The sequence below is a fragment of the Enhydra lutris genome, unplaced genomic scaffold (genome assembly GCF_002288905.1).
Source record: "Enhydra lutris kenyoni isolate GAN:26980312 unplaced genomic scaffold, ASM228890v2 scaffoldscaffold48, whole genome shotgun sequence".
NCBI lineage: Eukaryota > Metazoa > Chordata > Mammalia > Carnivora > Mustelidae > Enhydra > Enhydra lutris.
The window spans coordinates 10,483,232-10,499,277 of record NW_019154132.1 but is presented as its reverse complement, the minus strand read 5'-3'; the positions used below and the strand labels follow the sequence as shown (position 1 = coordinate 10,499,277).

The window sequence follows — 16,046 nt, the reverse complement described above, 5'->3', positions numbered from 1 at the left end:
CCATACAAGATACTCATTAATGACTTAGTAATAAATACAAAATCGTACTGATTAGCTTTACAGTGGAGCAATGGGCAGGTATTACCTGACCCCAGTGACAAAAGTGAACATCACCGCTACTAGAAGAAATACACGTTGCATAGTTCTGGGGCATTGTATCTCTGGTATCTTTGCCCAGAATGCAGGACTTCAATCTAATCACAAGGAAACACCCACACGGTACTCTTCAAAAATGATAAGAGCTGGGAGGACACAGATAGGCTGAGAAATGGTTCCAAATCAAGGGGGTGAAAGAGGGATGGCAGCTGAGTGCAGCTTGAGATCGTTAAGCAGATCCTAATTTACGAAGGAAGTTTTTAGTACAACGAGTAAGACTGGAATAGGGTCTGTGGGCAGTAATGTGTCCTTAGATGGTGGTGCTAGTCATTTAGGAAAGTATCTCTGTGGTTAGGAAGCCTGTTTGAACCAGCAAGGAGGAATTGACAAATGGCATAGGAAAAATTTATAAAAGAGAGAGGGAGAATAAGATAAGGCGAAGGCAAATGTGGTCACATGTTATGGGTTGGGGGATGTGGGCATGAAGGGTAGAGCTCTATGCTATTCTTGTAAGTATAACAATTTTGAAATGAGTTTAAAAATAAAAGGTTAAAAACTCACTGAGAGGGTGAGCCACTGGGTGGCTCAGTGGCTTAAAACATCTGCCTTGTGCTCAGGTCATGATCTCAGGGTCCTGGGATGGAGCCCTGCATCGGGCTTTCTGCTCAGCAGGGAGCCTGCTTCCTCCTCTCTCTTCTGCCTGCCTCTCTGCCCACTTGTGATCTCTATCTGTCAAATAAATGAATAAAATCTTAAAAAAAAAAACACCTCACTGAGATCTTTAAACATTTTTAGATCAGAGTCATGTTTTCTTCCTTTTTCAAAATTTTAACATTTTAAATTTTAATTCCAGTATAGTTCGTGTCCAGTGTTGTATTAGTTTCAGGGACACAATGTAGCGATTCAACAATTCCATCTGTTACTCAAGGCTCATCAGGACCAGTGCCCACTTAATCCCCTTCACCCATTCCACCCATCCCCCGCCCCCTCTGGGAACCATCAGTTTGCTCTCTAGAGTTAAGAGGAGTAAAGAGTCTGTTTTTGGGTTTGTCTCTCTCTCCTTCTTTTTTCCCAGAGTATGTTTCCATTATATACACTGCTTAAGCTGTGGGAACTTCTGCGGGGCAGCCTGGAGGATTAGACTGATAATGAAGTGGAGATCACACAAGTCTAGAGTTTTGGGGTTTTTTTAAAGATTTTATTTATTTATTTGACAGTGAGAGAGGGAACACAAGCAGGGCGGAGTGAGAGAGGGAGAAGCGGGCTTCCCGCTGAGCAGGGAGCCCCATGCAGGGCTCCATTCCAGGACCCTGGGATCATGATTGGAGCCAAAGGCAGATGCTCCATCGACTGAGCCACCCAGGCATCCCCAAACCTAGAAATTAAGTCATTTTACCTCTGGAGTCTCAGTTTCTGCACCTGCAAATTGAAGGTAATAATATATACCTCCCTCAGAGGATTACCTTTTCTTAAAAAAAGATTTAGTTATTTAAGAGAGAGAGAAAAACTGAGGGTTGCTGGGGGGGTGGGGTAGGGATAGGGTGGCTGGGTCATGGACATTGGGGAGGGTATGTGCTATGGTGGGTGCTGTGAATTGTGTAAGACTGATGATTCACAGACCTGTACCCCTGAAGCAAATAATACATTATGTGTTAATAAAGAGAGAGAGAGAGAGAAAAACACGCAAGAGTGGGGGGGAGGGGCAGAGAATCCCAAGCAGACTCCGATGAGTACGGGAGCCTGACGCGAGGCTCCATCCCAGGACCCTGTGGTCATGACCTGAGCCAAAACCAAGAGTCAGATGCTTAACTGACTGCACCACCCGGGTGCCCTTCAGTCAGAGGATTTCTGTGAGGCTTAAATGACTCAATCCATGAAGCATTAGTGTTAAGTGGAGAAAGCATTTGTTCTAGAGAATTCCTTCTTTGAGAAAAGGTACATTATCGAAATCCACAAAACTGTCAATGTTGGGGCCGTCTAGAATGTGGAAATATCCCCATTTTATAGAATGAACATAGGACACTGATGCTATCTCAAGATCTGTGCCTTGTTACCAGATTCAGCTCTTCCCGGCATTTTACAGCAAATGGAAGGTTGGCTCCCTGAGATTCTGAAATCTAGGGTCTCATGTGGGATGGTGTATTAAGGGAATACTTTCCCACTGTTTTTACCCTGTGACATCTACTGAAAACAATCATTCGTCTGGCACTTGCAAAAAAAAAAAAAAAAAAAAAGGAAGCAACGACCAATATATACAGACCAAGCTCTTGGAGCCAGAGGTGTGTATGGTCCAGGAACACCGACTGATCTTCCGCCTGCCAGCCCGTCAGCTCACACAGACGCCGCTGGGAGAGCTCAGCAGTGAGCACTGAGCACAACAAAGAAGAGGCTGCTCTTAGGGGAGAAAGTTCAGGAACAAGCTAAAAGCACTGCGCCCGCATTGGAAAAAGACCGAGCTGTTCCCAGCTGCACTACACTTTCGGCTGTGCTGGGCCCTGTGACCTTCAGACCAAGTCAAGGTCTCCTCTCTCAGGACCCACATTTTGTCCATGGTGACCTACCATTGTCAGTCAGTTCCTGCCCAGTCCTTCTGTGTCCTTGATTTCATTTCCCCTCCTGTCCCAAACTTCCCTTTCATGGCTTCAGAGCAGAAAACAAGGAGAGCCTTAAATCCCATCCCTCGCCTCGCTGTTTTGCCTGATTCATGGGACTGAAGACACTGGAGTCTCACAGAGCAGGGCTGGGCCCCGAGAGGTCGCAAGAGCGGCTAAAAACAGCTGTGCACGGCTCGGCACTCGAGTGGAAAATTCTACCAGGGTGACTTTACCTTCTGTAAAAATTGTTATGATTTTTCACCAAGGCTCGAAGGATGTTAGTCAGGATTGAGGAGATTATAGGAATTGGAGGCTCACTTCATTCCTAATAAGGAGAAAACTACAGAGACACATTTATGAATCCTCTGAGGTGAAAAAAAAGAAAGAAAGAAAAAAAAGAAATGGTTGCAAAACCCTGTGAGACACTGCCCTGAATTTGTCAAGCTCAGTAACCCAAGACATTTGGAGCCGCACACTGAGGGGTACTGAAACAGCCTCCCTCCTTTAGGCCCAGCTGTCCTAATGCAGCTAGCACAGACCAGTGCATAGCCCCCCAAAATGGAGACAACAGCCATGGGGCACCTCTTGAGAAAGGGAAGGAACAAAAAGTAAAAGCTGCAGAAACACCAACAAGGACTCCAGCACAAACCCTTCCTTATAAAGAACAGGGAGAATAAGGATGAGGGCTAAAATATTTTTTATTTTATTTTATCAGAAAGGAGGGAACTGGAGCCATTTGCTTCTTAAAAAGAGGAGGAATCATGGTTTGCATAAACCCAGAGAAAAAATGCTTCTGTCACAGTAACTGCGTCTTGTTCACATGGGCTGCTTTATTTATTTTTAAAAGATTTTCTTTAAAGCTTATTTACTTAAGCAATCTCTACACCCAACGTGGGGCTGGAACTCACGACCCAGATGGAGATCAAGAGTTGCGCGCTACACCGACTGAGCCAGCCAGATGCCCCCTCTTATTTATTTTTTAAATAAGTCTTAGCCAGTTGCTTAGTCAGAGGATTCAAGGGCAAAAAATTAACATTTGGGTTGTGCAGTGTGTTCTTAATTCAGTGTTGGACAATCTCATCTCTCAATCCATTCCACGTGCAAAACGAATTTAATCATTTTGACTGGGGCACCTATGAACTGGGTGTCCTTGGGTAAGTACCCCAAATTCTCCATACCTCGGTGTTCTCATCTATAAACTCATCTATAAAATAGGATTGCAAGATTACTAAGATTCAAGGAAACAAGGTAAAATAGGCAGTTTGTCCTCTCGGAAGAAGAGATACCAAAGCCAGCAAGTACGTGAAAAGATGTTGACATCGTTGTTCATTAGAGAAATGCAAATCTAAATCACAGCTATAATCTTACAGCCGCTACAATGGTGTAAATAAGAGAGCAGGCAGTAATAAGCCTTGGGGAGGATGGGGAGTCCCATTACAATGTACAATGTAGCACCTTCTTTGGAAACCAGGGGGGCAGGTCTTCAAAATGTGAAACATGGAGTTACTGCATGAACCCGCAATTTCACTCCTGGGATCTCCCCAGGAGAAAAGAGAACATGTGTCTATACAAAGACTTGCTCAGGAATGTTCACAGTAGCACTATTCCTAATGACCAAAAAGCAGAAATAACCCAGATGTCTATCAATGGATCAATAAATAAGGTGTTCAACAGCCATTCGATGGAAGAGGAGGTCAGCCATGTAAAGGAGTAAAGTACTGATTCATGCTAGAATGTGAATAAACCGCAAGAATATCACATAAAGCAAAAGAGCCAGACGTGAAAAAATATATATAATTTGATTTATATATAATGTCCAGAAAAGGCATATCCGTACAGACAGGAAGGTAAGGTTTGAGTGTGGAAATAAAAAGTGGCTGTAAAGGACAGGAAATTTCTTTTGGAGGTGATAAAAATATCCTAAATTGGGGGCACCTGGGTGGCTCAGTTGGTTAAGTGTTTGTCTTCAGGGATTGAGCCCCACATTGGGTTCCCTTCTCAGTGGGGAGTCTGCTTCTCCCTCTGCCCCTCCCCCTGCTTGTGTGTGTGCACATGTGTGCATGCGTGTGCTCTCTCTCTCTCTCTCTCTCCTGTGTGCTGTCAAATAAATAAATAAATAATCTTAAAAAATATTCTAAATTAGATGGGGGTCATAGTTGCACAACTCTACAGACATACTAAAAATCAATGAATTGTACGTTCAGAATGGGTGAATTTGGTGTTTTATGGTGTGTGAACTAGACGCCTGAATCACATGCCTCACTTTTGAGGTACGTAAATTATACCTCAGCAAAGTTGTTAGTTTAGGAGAGAAGAAAGAAAGGAAGGAAAGGAAGAAAGCTGGCTGCTTCTGTGGGAGAGGAAAGGAGTAATCTTCTCTGAGGAGGTGACATTTCAGCTGGATCTTAACAAATGTCCAGAATGGGCAATGTGAGTAAAGAACATTCCAGAACAAGGGGACAGCCAGCAAGGGTGGGGAGACTATTTGTCTTTGGGCCAATCTAGAGCAACAGAAGCTTGGCAGAATGGGAGGCTTTCAACTAGTCACAGAACACTACTTCCTAATAACAGGAAAGAGAAACCAACCACTTAAGGCTCTACCCATGTGGCATGGCCACGAAAAGCTACCGCTGGAGGTAACCTCATGGGCCCCATACCCATTTCTAGCAAAATATTATCCCTGCACCTTCAAAACCAAATGGGCATGATTTCTTCTAGTCACACATGGAAATTCTAGAATAGTAACACCAAAACCTCAAAAATCAACATCAAGGAAGTTGGTCTGTTCCCCTCTTTCTGGACATTGAGTGCCCACAACATACCAGATCCTTCCAACAGGACGACAAGGAGATAAGTTATCTTCAAGAAAAGACTGAAGAATCAGTCTCAGAGAAATCAGGCACCTTGCCCAAAGTTATAAAGTGTAGGTGGCAAAGCCAAGACAGTCTGCTTTCAAATCCCACCAGCAGATGGAGGGCACCCGCTGACTCTAGAGTAAACAGATCTTTAAATCATTTATATTCAACACACTCACTCCATAGACCACTGAGTCTAAAATGCATTCTAATTGACCACTGACTCTAGTTCAGTTAGGCCTAACCCTTCCTTCATCTTTCTCTTCAATCTACTTTGTATCTTGCTCCCTATAAAATTAAGAGGACATGGGGAGTTAGAAGAAGGCAGTTGGGGGAAATTGGAAGGGGAGGTGAACCATGAGAGACTATGGACTCTGAAAAACAATCTGAAGGGTTTGAAGAGGTGGGGGGGTGGGAGGTTGGGGGAACCAGGTGGTGGGTATTAGAGAAGGCACGGACTGCATGGAGCACTGGGTGTGGTACAAAAACAATGAATACTGTTATGCTGAAAATAAAAAAAAAAAAAAATTAAGATGGGTCACCACAGGAAGAAATGCTGTCTCTGAATATTAAGTATTAATAATATCTTCATTAAGTTAATTAAATCTAAATATTAATATCTTAATTTAATTAATCGAGGGTCATGTCTCCCATTGTTCCTCAGAAATCCGAGAATATGCTCTAATTAACAAAGCAAGCTTGTTCGTATATATCGGCACTAATGATGCAAACCCTTTTTGGTAGTAATATATGTGGATATGTAAAATGCATATAATTAACTAAACAGCATCTTAGGGCAATTTCTGATTTGCAGAAATTATCATTATCTTGAGTTTAAAAACTCAAAAAAGTGTCAAGATCTCTAGTGGTCCTTGGCTCTGCTGAGTCATCCTAAGCAAGTAAGCCTGTTATTCCAAAATTAAATCATAAAAGACACTGAACTTCTAGGTGACCTCAGTCCTACGAGGGTGTAACTGTCAAGATAACACAGGTCATCCTTTTGAGAGAAAAGAACCAGGAAAGAAGAGTCTAACTTAGGGAGGAAGGATAAAGAAGAAAGTAAGGATAAAGTATGAGCCACAGAAAGCTGCAAGAACAAATTCAGTGACCAGAGAAGGAGGGCAGACAAAGTATAGCACAGATAAGATCATTCAAAGCTTCCAAACCACTTCCCCCTGCCCTGCCCTGCCCTGCGCTGCCCCCATTTCTTCCAGAGAAATAAAACTAATCCCACTATTTCCTGGCTAATCTAGCTACATAAAGATGAAGTGTGTCAGGCCATTTATCACCTTCTCAAGAGACCATATTTCCTTGAAAAGAACTCATGGGGGACCCACTCACCGATTCCCTTTCCTGTAAGTTGAAAAACTGGTATTTTCTAGCGGACAGAAAAAGATACTGTTCAAGCTAATAGTACGACTTATACCACTCCCCCACTGCAAGTCTGTTCATACACCCAGGGGCTCTTGGAAGCATAAGGTGTTTGAGGAACATGAACATGAATTCCCTCTGGGCATAGCAAGATCCCAGACAAATCACTGGAGCCACAAGCATGGGTTCCCAAGACCTTCATGATTCAGATCTACTGTTCTTTGACTCCTATAGTTGCTTCTCTCAAGAGCTTGGCACCTCTGCTTTGCATTTCTACAAACATGGCAATTAAAGAGATTAGCCAATTGCCAATAATGGTAGACTCACGCTAGTGTGGCCTCTTCGGCAGCAAGACTTCCCCATCAAAAGCACAGGGGTTCATGGATGACACAGAAGACCATCAGGGCTGGTCTGTAGGCCGGCTCCAGGGGTAAAGAAAAATGAGATGCAGGGAGTCTGCCTTTCCAGGTCCACTATCTCCAGCTCTCTTCCTTCTTCTGCTCCTTCCCCTTAGGCGCCTTCGCATTCCTTTCTCCTCTCGTCTCCACCAAAACCTGTGGTCAGGTTTCTTTTTTTCACTCATTCAGATTTTAATATGAATTTCAAATAAACCCTCATGGAATCATATTCCAAATATTCCTTTGTAGCAAGTGAGACAGAAATCATCGGTCAGTTATTAAATCTTTAAATCCGAGGAACACTCAATGAATATAACAGCCACTGGTGTTTACCCTAACCCGGGCAGAACCCTGAAAGCCAGATGCACACAAGAGGAGCAACTCAGAAGGAAAGTGGGAGGACAAGAACTTGCACCTGGGGACCTCAAATGGCTCTTTTCCCTAATTGGAAATCATGGCCAGCTGAGTCAGAGGATTAAGAGGCTGCCATCTTGTTGCAGACTGGATGAAGGGAAAGAGGTGGGAGGAGAGAGCTTAGAGAAAAGTGGGGGAAAGTTGGAGGCACAAAGGGGAAGCAGGGAGGTCAGGAAGCCCTAGTTTTACAACACGTAGTGAAGTTTATTGGGCAACCTCTTTATTTGTTTGAATTTTTATTTATTTGGGGAGGGAGCAATCTTTTTAAGAACATAAGTTGGGGGGGGGGCTCTGGGTGACTCAGTGGGTTAGGGCCTCTGCCTTTGGCTCAGGTCATGATCCCAGGGCTCAACAGGAAGCCTGCTTCCCTTCCTCTTTCTCTGTCAATCTGCCTACTTGTGATCTCTGTCAAATAAGTAAATAAATAAAATCTTAAAAAAAAAAAAAAAAGAACATAAATGGGGGCACCTGCCTGGCTCAGTTGGTTAAGCTTCTGCCTTCGGCTCAGGTTGTGATATCAGGGTCCTGGGATGGAGCCCCAGTCAGTCAAGCTCCTTGCTCAGCCGCAAGCCTGCTTCTCCGTTCTCTCTGCCCCTCCCCCTGCTCGTGTGCACCTGCTCTCTCTCGCTCTCTCTCTCTCAAACAAAGAAATAAAATCTTAAATTAAGAAAGAAAAAACCCTAGGTGAACTTCTTTTCTGTGATTCTTCTGTCCTCATGGGCACCTCCCCCTTGTGTATGCTATGCACAAATTCTTACTTTCAAGCCTTCCAGAGGACCTGCCACTTCTTCTTTTTTTTTTTTTTAAGATTTTATTTATTTATTTGACAGAGAGAAATCACAAGCAGGCAGAGAGGCAGGCAGAGAGAGAGGAGGAAGCAGGCTCCCTGCTGAGCAGAAAGCCCGATGTGGGGCTTGAACCCAGGACCTGGGATCATGACCTGAGCAGAAGGCAGCGGCTCAACCCACTGAGCCACCCAGGCGCCCCGGACCTGCCACTTCTTAAGGCATTTATTATGGACATGGATGGGGTGAGGAGTGGATGTTTTCTTTTGTGCTTTAACCCACAGCTGATTGGAGCAGCTCAAGACCTAAATGAAGACCCTATGCAGGGATGTGAGATGAAAACAGGGGTTTGTCCTGCAGTTCCAACGTGACCCAAAGCAAGACTCTCTGCGCATACCGGAAGGGGGCGCCCTGAGAAACCGTGGTCTACAGAACAGCTCAGCATCTGGCTGTGGAGTGGGCACCCGCAGAGGGCACGAGCCAAGGGTCAGCGTGCAGCCCCAGCAAGGGAAGCTCTGAAGCAGGACAAGAATCTCAGAAAAGGAAAAGGAAGCAGGCAAAGCCAAAGCAGAAGAGGTGACAGACGCCATCACGCTGCTGGGATGGCATCGCCGTTGTCTGCCCATTTTACCCACAGCTGGGAGGACACCTGCCAAGGCGGCATCAGCCACATATACAAATGGTATATGGGGTATACTGGTCTAGACACAGTATATTGCTTAAATTAATTTCCCCTCTCTGTTTTTATTTTTTATATATATTTTTAAAGTTTTTTATTTAAATTCAATGAGCCAGCATATCATTAGTTTCAGATGTAGCGTTCAGTAATTTATCAGTTGCGCATAACACCCAGTTTGTTTTTATTTCTTTTAATGTGGCTGCTAGAAAATCCAAAATTACATATATGGCTCACATTATGTTTCTTTTGGGTGGTGCTGTTCTAACGCCCCATGAGGCCATTTTGTCTGGGAGATTTTTTAATAAACCCCCAATCACTGCAATCAACTAGAACAATCTTCAAATGTCCCAAACAACAAACCAGCCAATTAATACATCAGCTAGAAGTGCCCTCAAAACAGAATTGACTCAGATTTCCACACAGCAGGAGTGATAGTTGGACAAGACAGACATTTAGGTTTCAGTTCTGTTCCCTCCTCATGACCAAGCCCTCTACACCGGCTCACCCAGGTCCTGCATGAGCCAGCGGCCCGGGTGAGGGGGCACTGGCTTCCAAAAAGGATCCTTCAGGGGCATTTGCATGGCTCAGTCAGTTAAGCCTCTGCCTTAGGCTCAGGTCATAATCCCAGGGTCCTGGGATCAAGCCTGGCATCAGGGCTCAGCAGGGAACCCTTCTTCTCCCTCTCCTTCTGCCTGCTGCTCCCCCTGCTTGTGTTCTCTCTCTCCACCAAATAAATAAATACAAAATCTAAAAAAAAAAAAAAAAAAAAGGAAAGAAAAGAAAGGAATCTTCATACATATAAGACAGAAACTCCTTCAAGGGCTCACTCTTCTAAGTTTTGGAGCAGTACAATGGTTTTCCATTGTTTCACTGATCTGTAACTGCTAACCAGAGATGTAAAAGTCCATTTCCAATAGATAAACCAGCTTGAGAAGCCAGGGTGTTGCCCTTAAGTTTCTGTTCAACAAACTGACTAGAATCATCCTCTAGAATCACGGACTTTCAGGGTGGAAGAGACTCACAGGCCATCTTGTCCAATACCTGATAAGTGAGCTGCCTTTACTGCATTTCTCCTTCTCTGTTTCTACAGACCCCTTTTGCTTGCCCACCACCAAGGAAGCTACCATTCTAATCCCAGATTGACAGATTTTTAAATCTCCCACCACTGACCCTAGATTCTTCTTCCAAATGAGCAAACCTTTCAATCATGTGAAGACAATAACACTTATTCAAATCTTTTTCATATTGAATAACCTTTTTGTTTGTCTTGGTCCTTGCTAGAAAAAAAAAATAGGGTTTGGTCTTTTATCCTTTTTGACTGCTATCTTTGGAACCTGCATTCTCAATGTCTTTGCTTAAAGTCTGGGGCTCAAACCTAAAAAATCTCCACCATGCTTGATCCGAGCAACATGTCAGAAGTGGTGTTATTCCTCCCTCATTCTGTACACTGTAATTCCATAGAAACAACCATATGGTCATGACTACCCCCGCCAACTTTCTTGAGACCTGATTTCTTTTATCACTACAACCTTACCCCTTCCAGCTTTTAGAAAACCACAAATTTAAATAGATTTCGATGTGATATCACCTCACACCTGTTAGAATGACTATTATCAAAAAGACAAGAAATATCAAGTCTTGGTGAGGATGTGGAAAAAAGGGAACCCTCTTGCACTGTTGGTGGGAATGTAAATTGGTGCAGCCACTCTGGAAAACAGCACGGAGGTTCCTCAAAAAGTTAAAACTAGAACTGCCCTATGATCCCATAATCCTACTTCTGGGTATTTACCTAACAACCATACATCTCTAGGACCTGTTTATTTTAAAACTGGAAGTTTTAAAATACATACCAACATACCAACATATGACTATACATACATACCAACATATGACTATAGTTAATAGTACTGTATTATACGGTGGGGGCTAAGGGTAGCCCACCCCAGAAATGTGCCTCTTTGGCATATTTTGAATTAAAGTTACTTAAGAAAGAGCCAGCACATTACCCAAAGAATACAAAAATACAGATTTGAAGGGGTACATGGTCCCCAATGTTTATAATAGCCTTATTAACAATAACCAAACTATGGAGAGAGCTCAAATGTCCACCAACTAATGAATGGATAAAGATGTGAGATATATATACACATATATATACACACACCCATATATATACACACATATATACATATATATCATATATATGCATATATAAAAAATCTCATTTATATGCATATATAATGGAATATTACTCGGCCATCAAAAAGAATGAAATCCTGCCACTTGCAACAATGTGGGTGGAGCTAGAGTGTATTATGCTAAGTAAAATAAGTCAGAGAAAGTCAAATATCATATGATCTCACTTATTTGTAGAGTTTAGGAAGGAAAACAGGAAAATACAGGACGGCGGGGGGGAAAAGAGAGAGGGAGGCAAGGCATAAGAGACTCTTAACCATAGGTAACAAACTGAGGGTTGATGGAGGGAAGGTGGGTGGGGGATGGGCATTAAGGAGGGCACTTGTGATGAGCACTGTGTGTTGTACAGAAGTGATGAATCACTGATTTCCACTCCAGAAACCAATATTGCACTGTAAGTTAATTAAGTAAAATTTAAATTAAGAAAGAAGAAAAGAAAGAGGCTGCTTAAGAGCAACATCCTGACCCTCCCTCCACCCTTTGTCTCCAGAAAGCAGGAACTAAACCTCCCACATGAGAGCTACCCTCCCTGTATCAGGAGATTAAGGGACCTCCTCACCAGAGGTAGGAAATTCAAAGGTGAGAAGAAGGTAGAAACAAACCTCGGTACTTTTACTTAATCATTACCCCTGCCCAAATCCTGTTTAGAATTTCTTAGTAATTGAGGCTCCCAAACATAAGTTTTCTTTGTCCTGTCAATTTCTCACAGATTTATGTCTCTTTTTCTAAAATGTATACAAGCCGGATGCTACCATCCAGCTTTGGGTTGTACTTTCAATATTGGTTCTCTGCACACACATAATTAAACTTTGGGTTTTTTCCCTCCTGTTAATTCATCTCATGCCGATTGAATTCTTAGACCAGCCAGAAGAACATTAAAAAGAAGAGGTAAATTTTTTCCTCTCTGACAGTATATTGAAAATTGCTTTAAAAAGCAGTTCTTTGTTATTACTATTATTATTGTTGTTATTACATTCAAGAAAGCGTTCTTAAATGTTCTCGTCACACATACAAAAAATTCTTGTCACAAGAAAAATAAAGTTGCTAAATTCTAATCAGATTTGTGGTGGTCATCATTTTGCAATATCTACAGATAGCAGGTCATGTTGTATGTACACTTGGAACTAATACAACATTATATGCCAATTATACCTAACTTAAAAATAAATCTTAAATAAGAGGTTATTTTCCTGTGGTTTAAAAAAAGCATTCTAAGTCTACGAAGTTTTGTATATCAACTTCTAAAGCAAGCAACTGCAGTGGTTCACAGCTCTGGCTGTCCCTGAGAATTACCTGGAGACAGAACAAATACCTAAGATGAGGTCCATCCCAGAAGTCAGGCCCTGTGGGAAATGGGGCCTGGCCTTATGTATTTTTAAAAGCTCCAGGTGAAAGTAGTATGCATCCAGGGTGGAGCCGCTAATCTCGAGAAACCATGAATCTTATGGTCATACGGATTCAAGTTACTTTTCGCTTGAACTGTGAATCTCAATTTTTATTTTTGAATTGAACTAGCAGGACTGAATTGGTCCACTATAAACAACTTGAGATCATCCAAATCATTTAGAACTTGGGCCAAAGGGAAGGTGCAGTTAACTTAGTAATGACTGAGATCCAACCGAAATCAAAAAAGCCTAAGGCTTAGGAGACCTGGTTTGTATCATTGGTATGATCCTCACTAGCTGGGCAGCTTGAGGCCATCACGTTGATCCCATGGAAGTTTCTTTGTCTATAAAATGAAGGCACTGGTCTAGAAACCTTTAAGGTGCTCTAAATTTCTGACTTAATTCCAGGAAAAGAACTTGCAAATAAAAAGTTTTAAAGTTGTACACTGCTCCCATTTTGAAAGCACATGCATTTAGCTATTGGAGCTTTGACAGGAGCCAAAGTATTATTAAAATGTTCAAACTGCCATTCAAATGTACTTTTTAATATTTATTCCTGATTGTACGTGACATCACACTTAAAGGAGAATTGGGTTTAGTCTTTCATTGGCACACCCGGCTTTCCCTCAATCCTTTGCCCGGTCTCAAGGCTACAGCATGTATCTGAAAAGGGTCTGTGGGACCCAAAAGGCAGTTTGGCATGTCAGCAAAATTGAATCAGAGGGTCGAGCTCTACCTCAGCTCTGCTAATCCCTATGCCTCAGTTTCCTCATCTGTAAATGGACATGAGTGACATCTGTGAACAGAACTGTTACAAAGATTTTTTAAATTAACATTTAAAACTGTAAAGAGCTTTGAAATGTTAACTTTTTTAAACTAGTTTTTAAAGCAGTTCATTCAGTGTTGGCCATGCAATGTTCACCCATGAGAACAGAAGTTAAGAGACACACATACCTGGGATCCTATTGAGCGTCACCCAGAAATGCTCATCAGGGCTATAAGTGTCCTTGGACCAGGAGAGCAAGTCAAGCGCACGCTGGTCTTGGAGGACAAAGTTGGCAAATTCCCTTGTGAGGGCCACATAGGCAGTACCAAAGTAAATGGTCATGTTGTGAGGAGGTGGAGTTTTTAATTTTGTTGTTTTAAGCACGTAGGAATTTTTTTTTCTTAATAGCTCCTGGTGGACATATTTAGTCCGTCCAATGGCGTGAGCTGGGGGCAGCACCCCCGGGGTGATGTTTTTCCCTTTAAAGCCTTTCAGATACCGAATGATCTCCTTGTTGGTCTTCAGGGGAAAGTCTTGCCCACACGTGTTGATGGCGTACTTCCAGGGCACCTCGGACACCACGAGGTCTTTGAGGCAGTTCAGGTCAGCCTGGAGCCTGGAGATCCCCCCATAGACAACCGGCTCCATCTTGGAGGCCAGGAAAGTATTTGGGAAGCAGCTCAGTAATCGCTTCACTGAATCTTTAAATGTATCTGTTGCCTTCTCATCCATGTGAACACAGTAGACATTTTGGGGCATGTAAATTGCCCTGAAGAGTCTCTCAAAAGTGCCAAAGTCTTTGTGGATGGTCACCGTATAAGCCAAAGGGAACTCTGCTTCCTCTTCTGATAGTGTTTCTGTTATATAGTGACTTTGAGCCATGTACTCATAACAGGTAGATTTGCTGAGGGTAGTTTTCAGTGCATTCTCTCTTGGGTAAAAAACCTTCCCCTTAAAAATCTGATGACAGACTTGTGCTAACAGTGAAGCATTGGACAGAGATGCCTTCAGAAAATGCTTCTCCTCCCATAATTCGTTATTGTAAACAAATACAAAAATCAGGGCAGTGATAAGAGACACAGTAAAAAGACAATGCTTCCACGAGACCATCATTCAAGACCAGAAAGTGAGGGAAATGTTTTTCAAGAGCTGATCAGAGTATAGATATATTTAACTTACATTTTCTCCAGAATCCATAAATCATCCTCTCGGTAGACACAATTCTGATCAGCTGCTCCGTGCCCTTCCAGTTGACCGTTTTGTCCTTTCGCTGTCTTCCTTCCCTTCTCATTCTCCGCTGTGTTTCATTTCCACCTTTCTTCGACACATTTCTGAAGTAGCTTCTTTGGATTTGCTTTGCTCCGGCTCCCGTTAACCTGCAACCTGTTACCACACAAAAACAAGCTGCCTCAGGGAGATTCCGATTCTAACGCAGCCACCTATCACTACCGTAAAATCACCAAGGGCTGAGTTCACCATTCTGCAAGTCATCCCCCTACGACTTCTACCCCAGCCTCTTCTCCCAGCCAAGGGTTGGCAACTGTGTCTGCTCCCCAACTTCCTGTTAATCATTGCGTTCAACTGACTGGCTTTGTTTGCTTAAACAGCACTGCCAATTTTTAAAGCTTCAGTTCTAAGCATGTGAACACTGCCTGGAGAGATATTCTGTCAATAAATATTTAGTGCTTAAAAATTAATCTCGTAACCTGTCTTTTTCCACACATACTCACCCTCCTTCCTGTATTGGCTGAGTATGTTGTAAAGCAAGGCATATGACTGGCTGTGGAGCCAAATTCCTTCCAAGGCTTAATTTTCCCTGCTGCTGGGTGATGTCCTTAAAAAGGCACATTTGCAAACTTACCTCACCACCTAACTTATTACACAAAGTGACCGGGGCACTTGATGAATAAAGGCTAATTAAAAAAAACAAAAACAAAAACAAAAAATCCCAAAAAACCCCAAACAGCTGTCCTTACCCAAAAATTGTGTAAAGGCTAGAGCTGTAAAGGCCAAGCTGATTTCACCCTAGCCCCAGCTGGGTATCTGGAGAGGTATGAGAGAGGAGCTGTCTCAGTCTGGGAAGTTCCAGAAACTCAAGGAGAGAGGTACCACAAATGTACCCTTTCAAAAAAGGTTACCCTTTCAAAGGAGTTTCCCCTATATAAAAAGCGAAAATAATTTTACCGCCTTCCTAGGTCAGTCATGAAAATAAAACAAGATAAAATGTGTAAGAGTTCATGGCCATGGCCAACCACAAGAAGGGCTGAGAGAGAAGAGTGAACAAAAGCCCCTCCCCCACCATGTGTCAAGGAAAGGACACAATCACCACCTCTCCTTTGAAGCCTTTTTACACTTCCCTATTCTCTCTTCCATGAGCCCATGCCAGTTAGATGATATATCAAAGATAGCATGGATCAGTTTTACTTTATTTGGTGGTTGGCTGCATGTGGGTGTGAACATCCGCCATCCACACTTGAAAGAGTGGTGCGTTAGCACTGAGTTCACAC

At 42.8% G+C, this 16,046-nt stretch overlaps 1 protein-coding gene across 1 annotated transcript in view; it reads right to left on the bottom strand.

Annotated features, from left to right (window-relative positions):
* LOC111156684 (N-acetyllactosaminide beta-1,6-N-acetylglucosaminyl-transferase-like) overlaps positions 1-15,375 on the bottom strand; it is a 30,999-nt gene extending 15,624 nt beyond the window's left edge. Inside the window, exon 1 of the mRNA XM_022517712.1 lies at positions 13,728-15,375. Within this exon, the coding sequence (XP_022373420.1) occupies positions 13,728-14,652 (925 nt within the window). The 5' untranslated portion in view covers positions 14,653-15,375. The remainder of the gene's footprint in view (positions 1-13,727) is intronic.
* Positions 15,376-16,046: the final 671 nt, after the last annotated feature.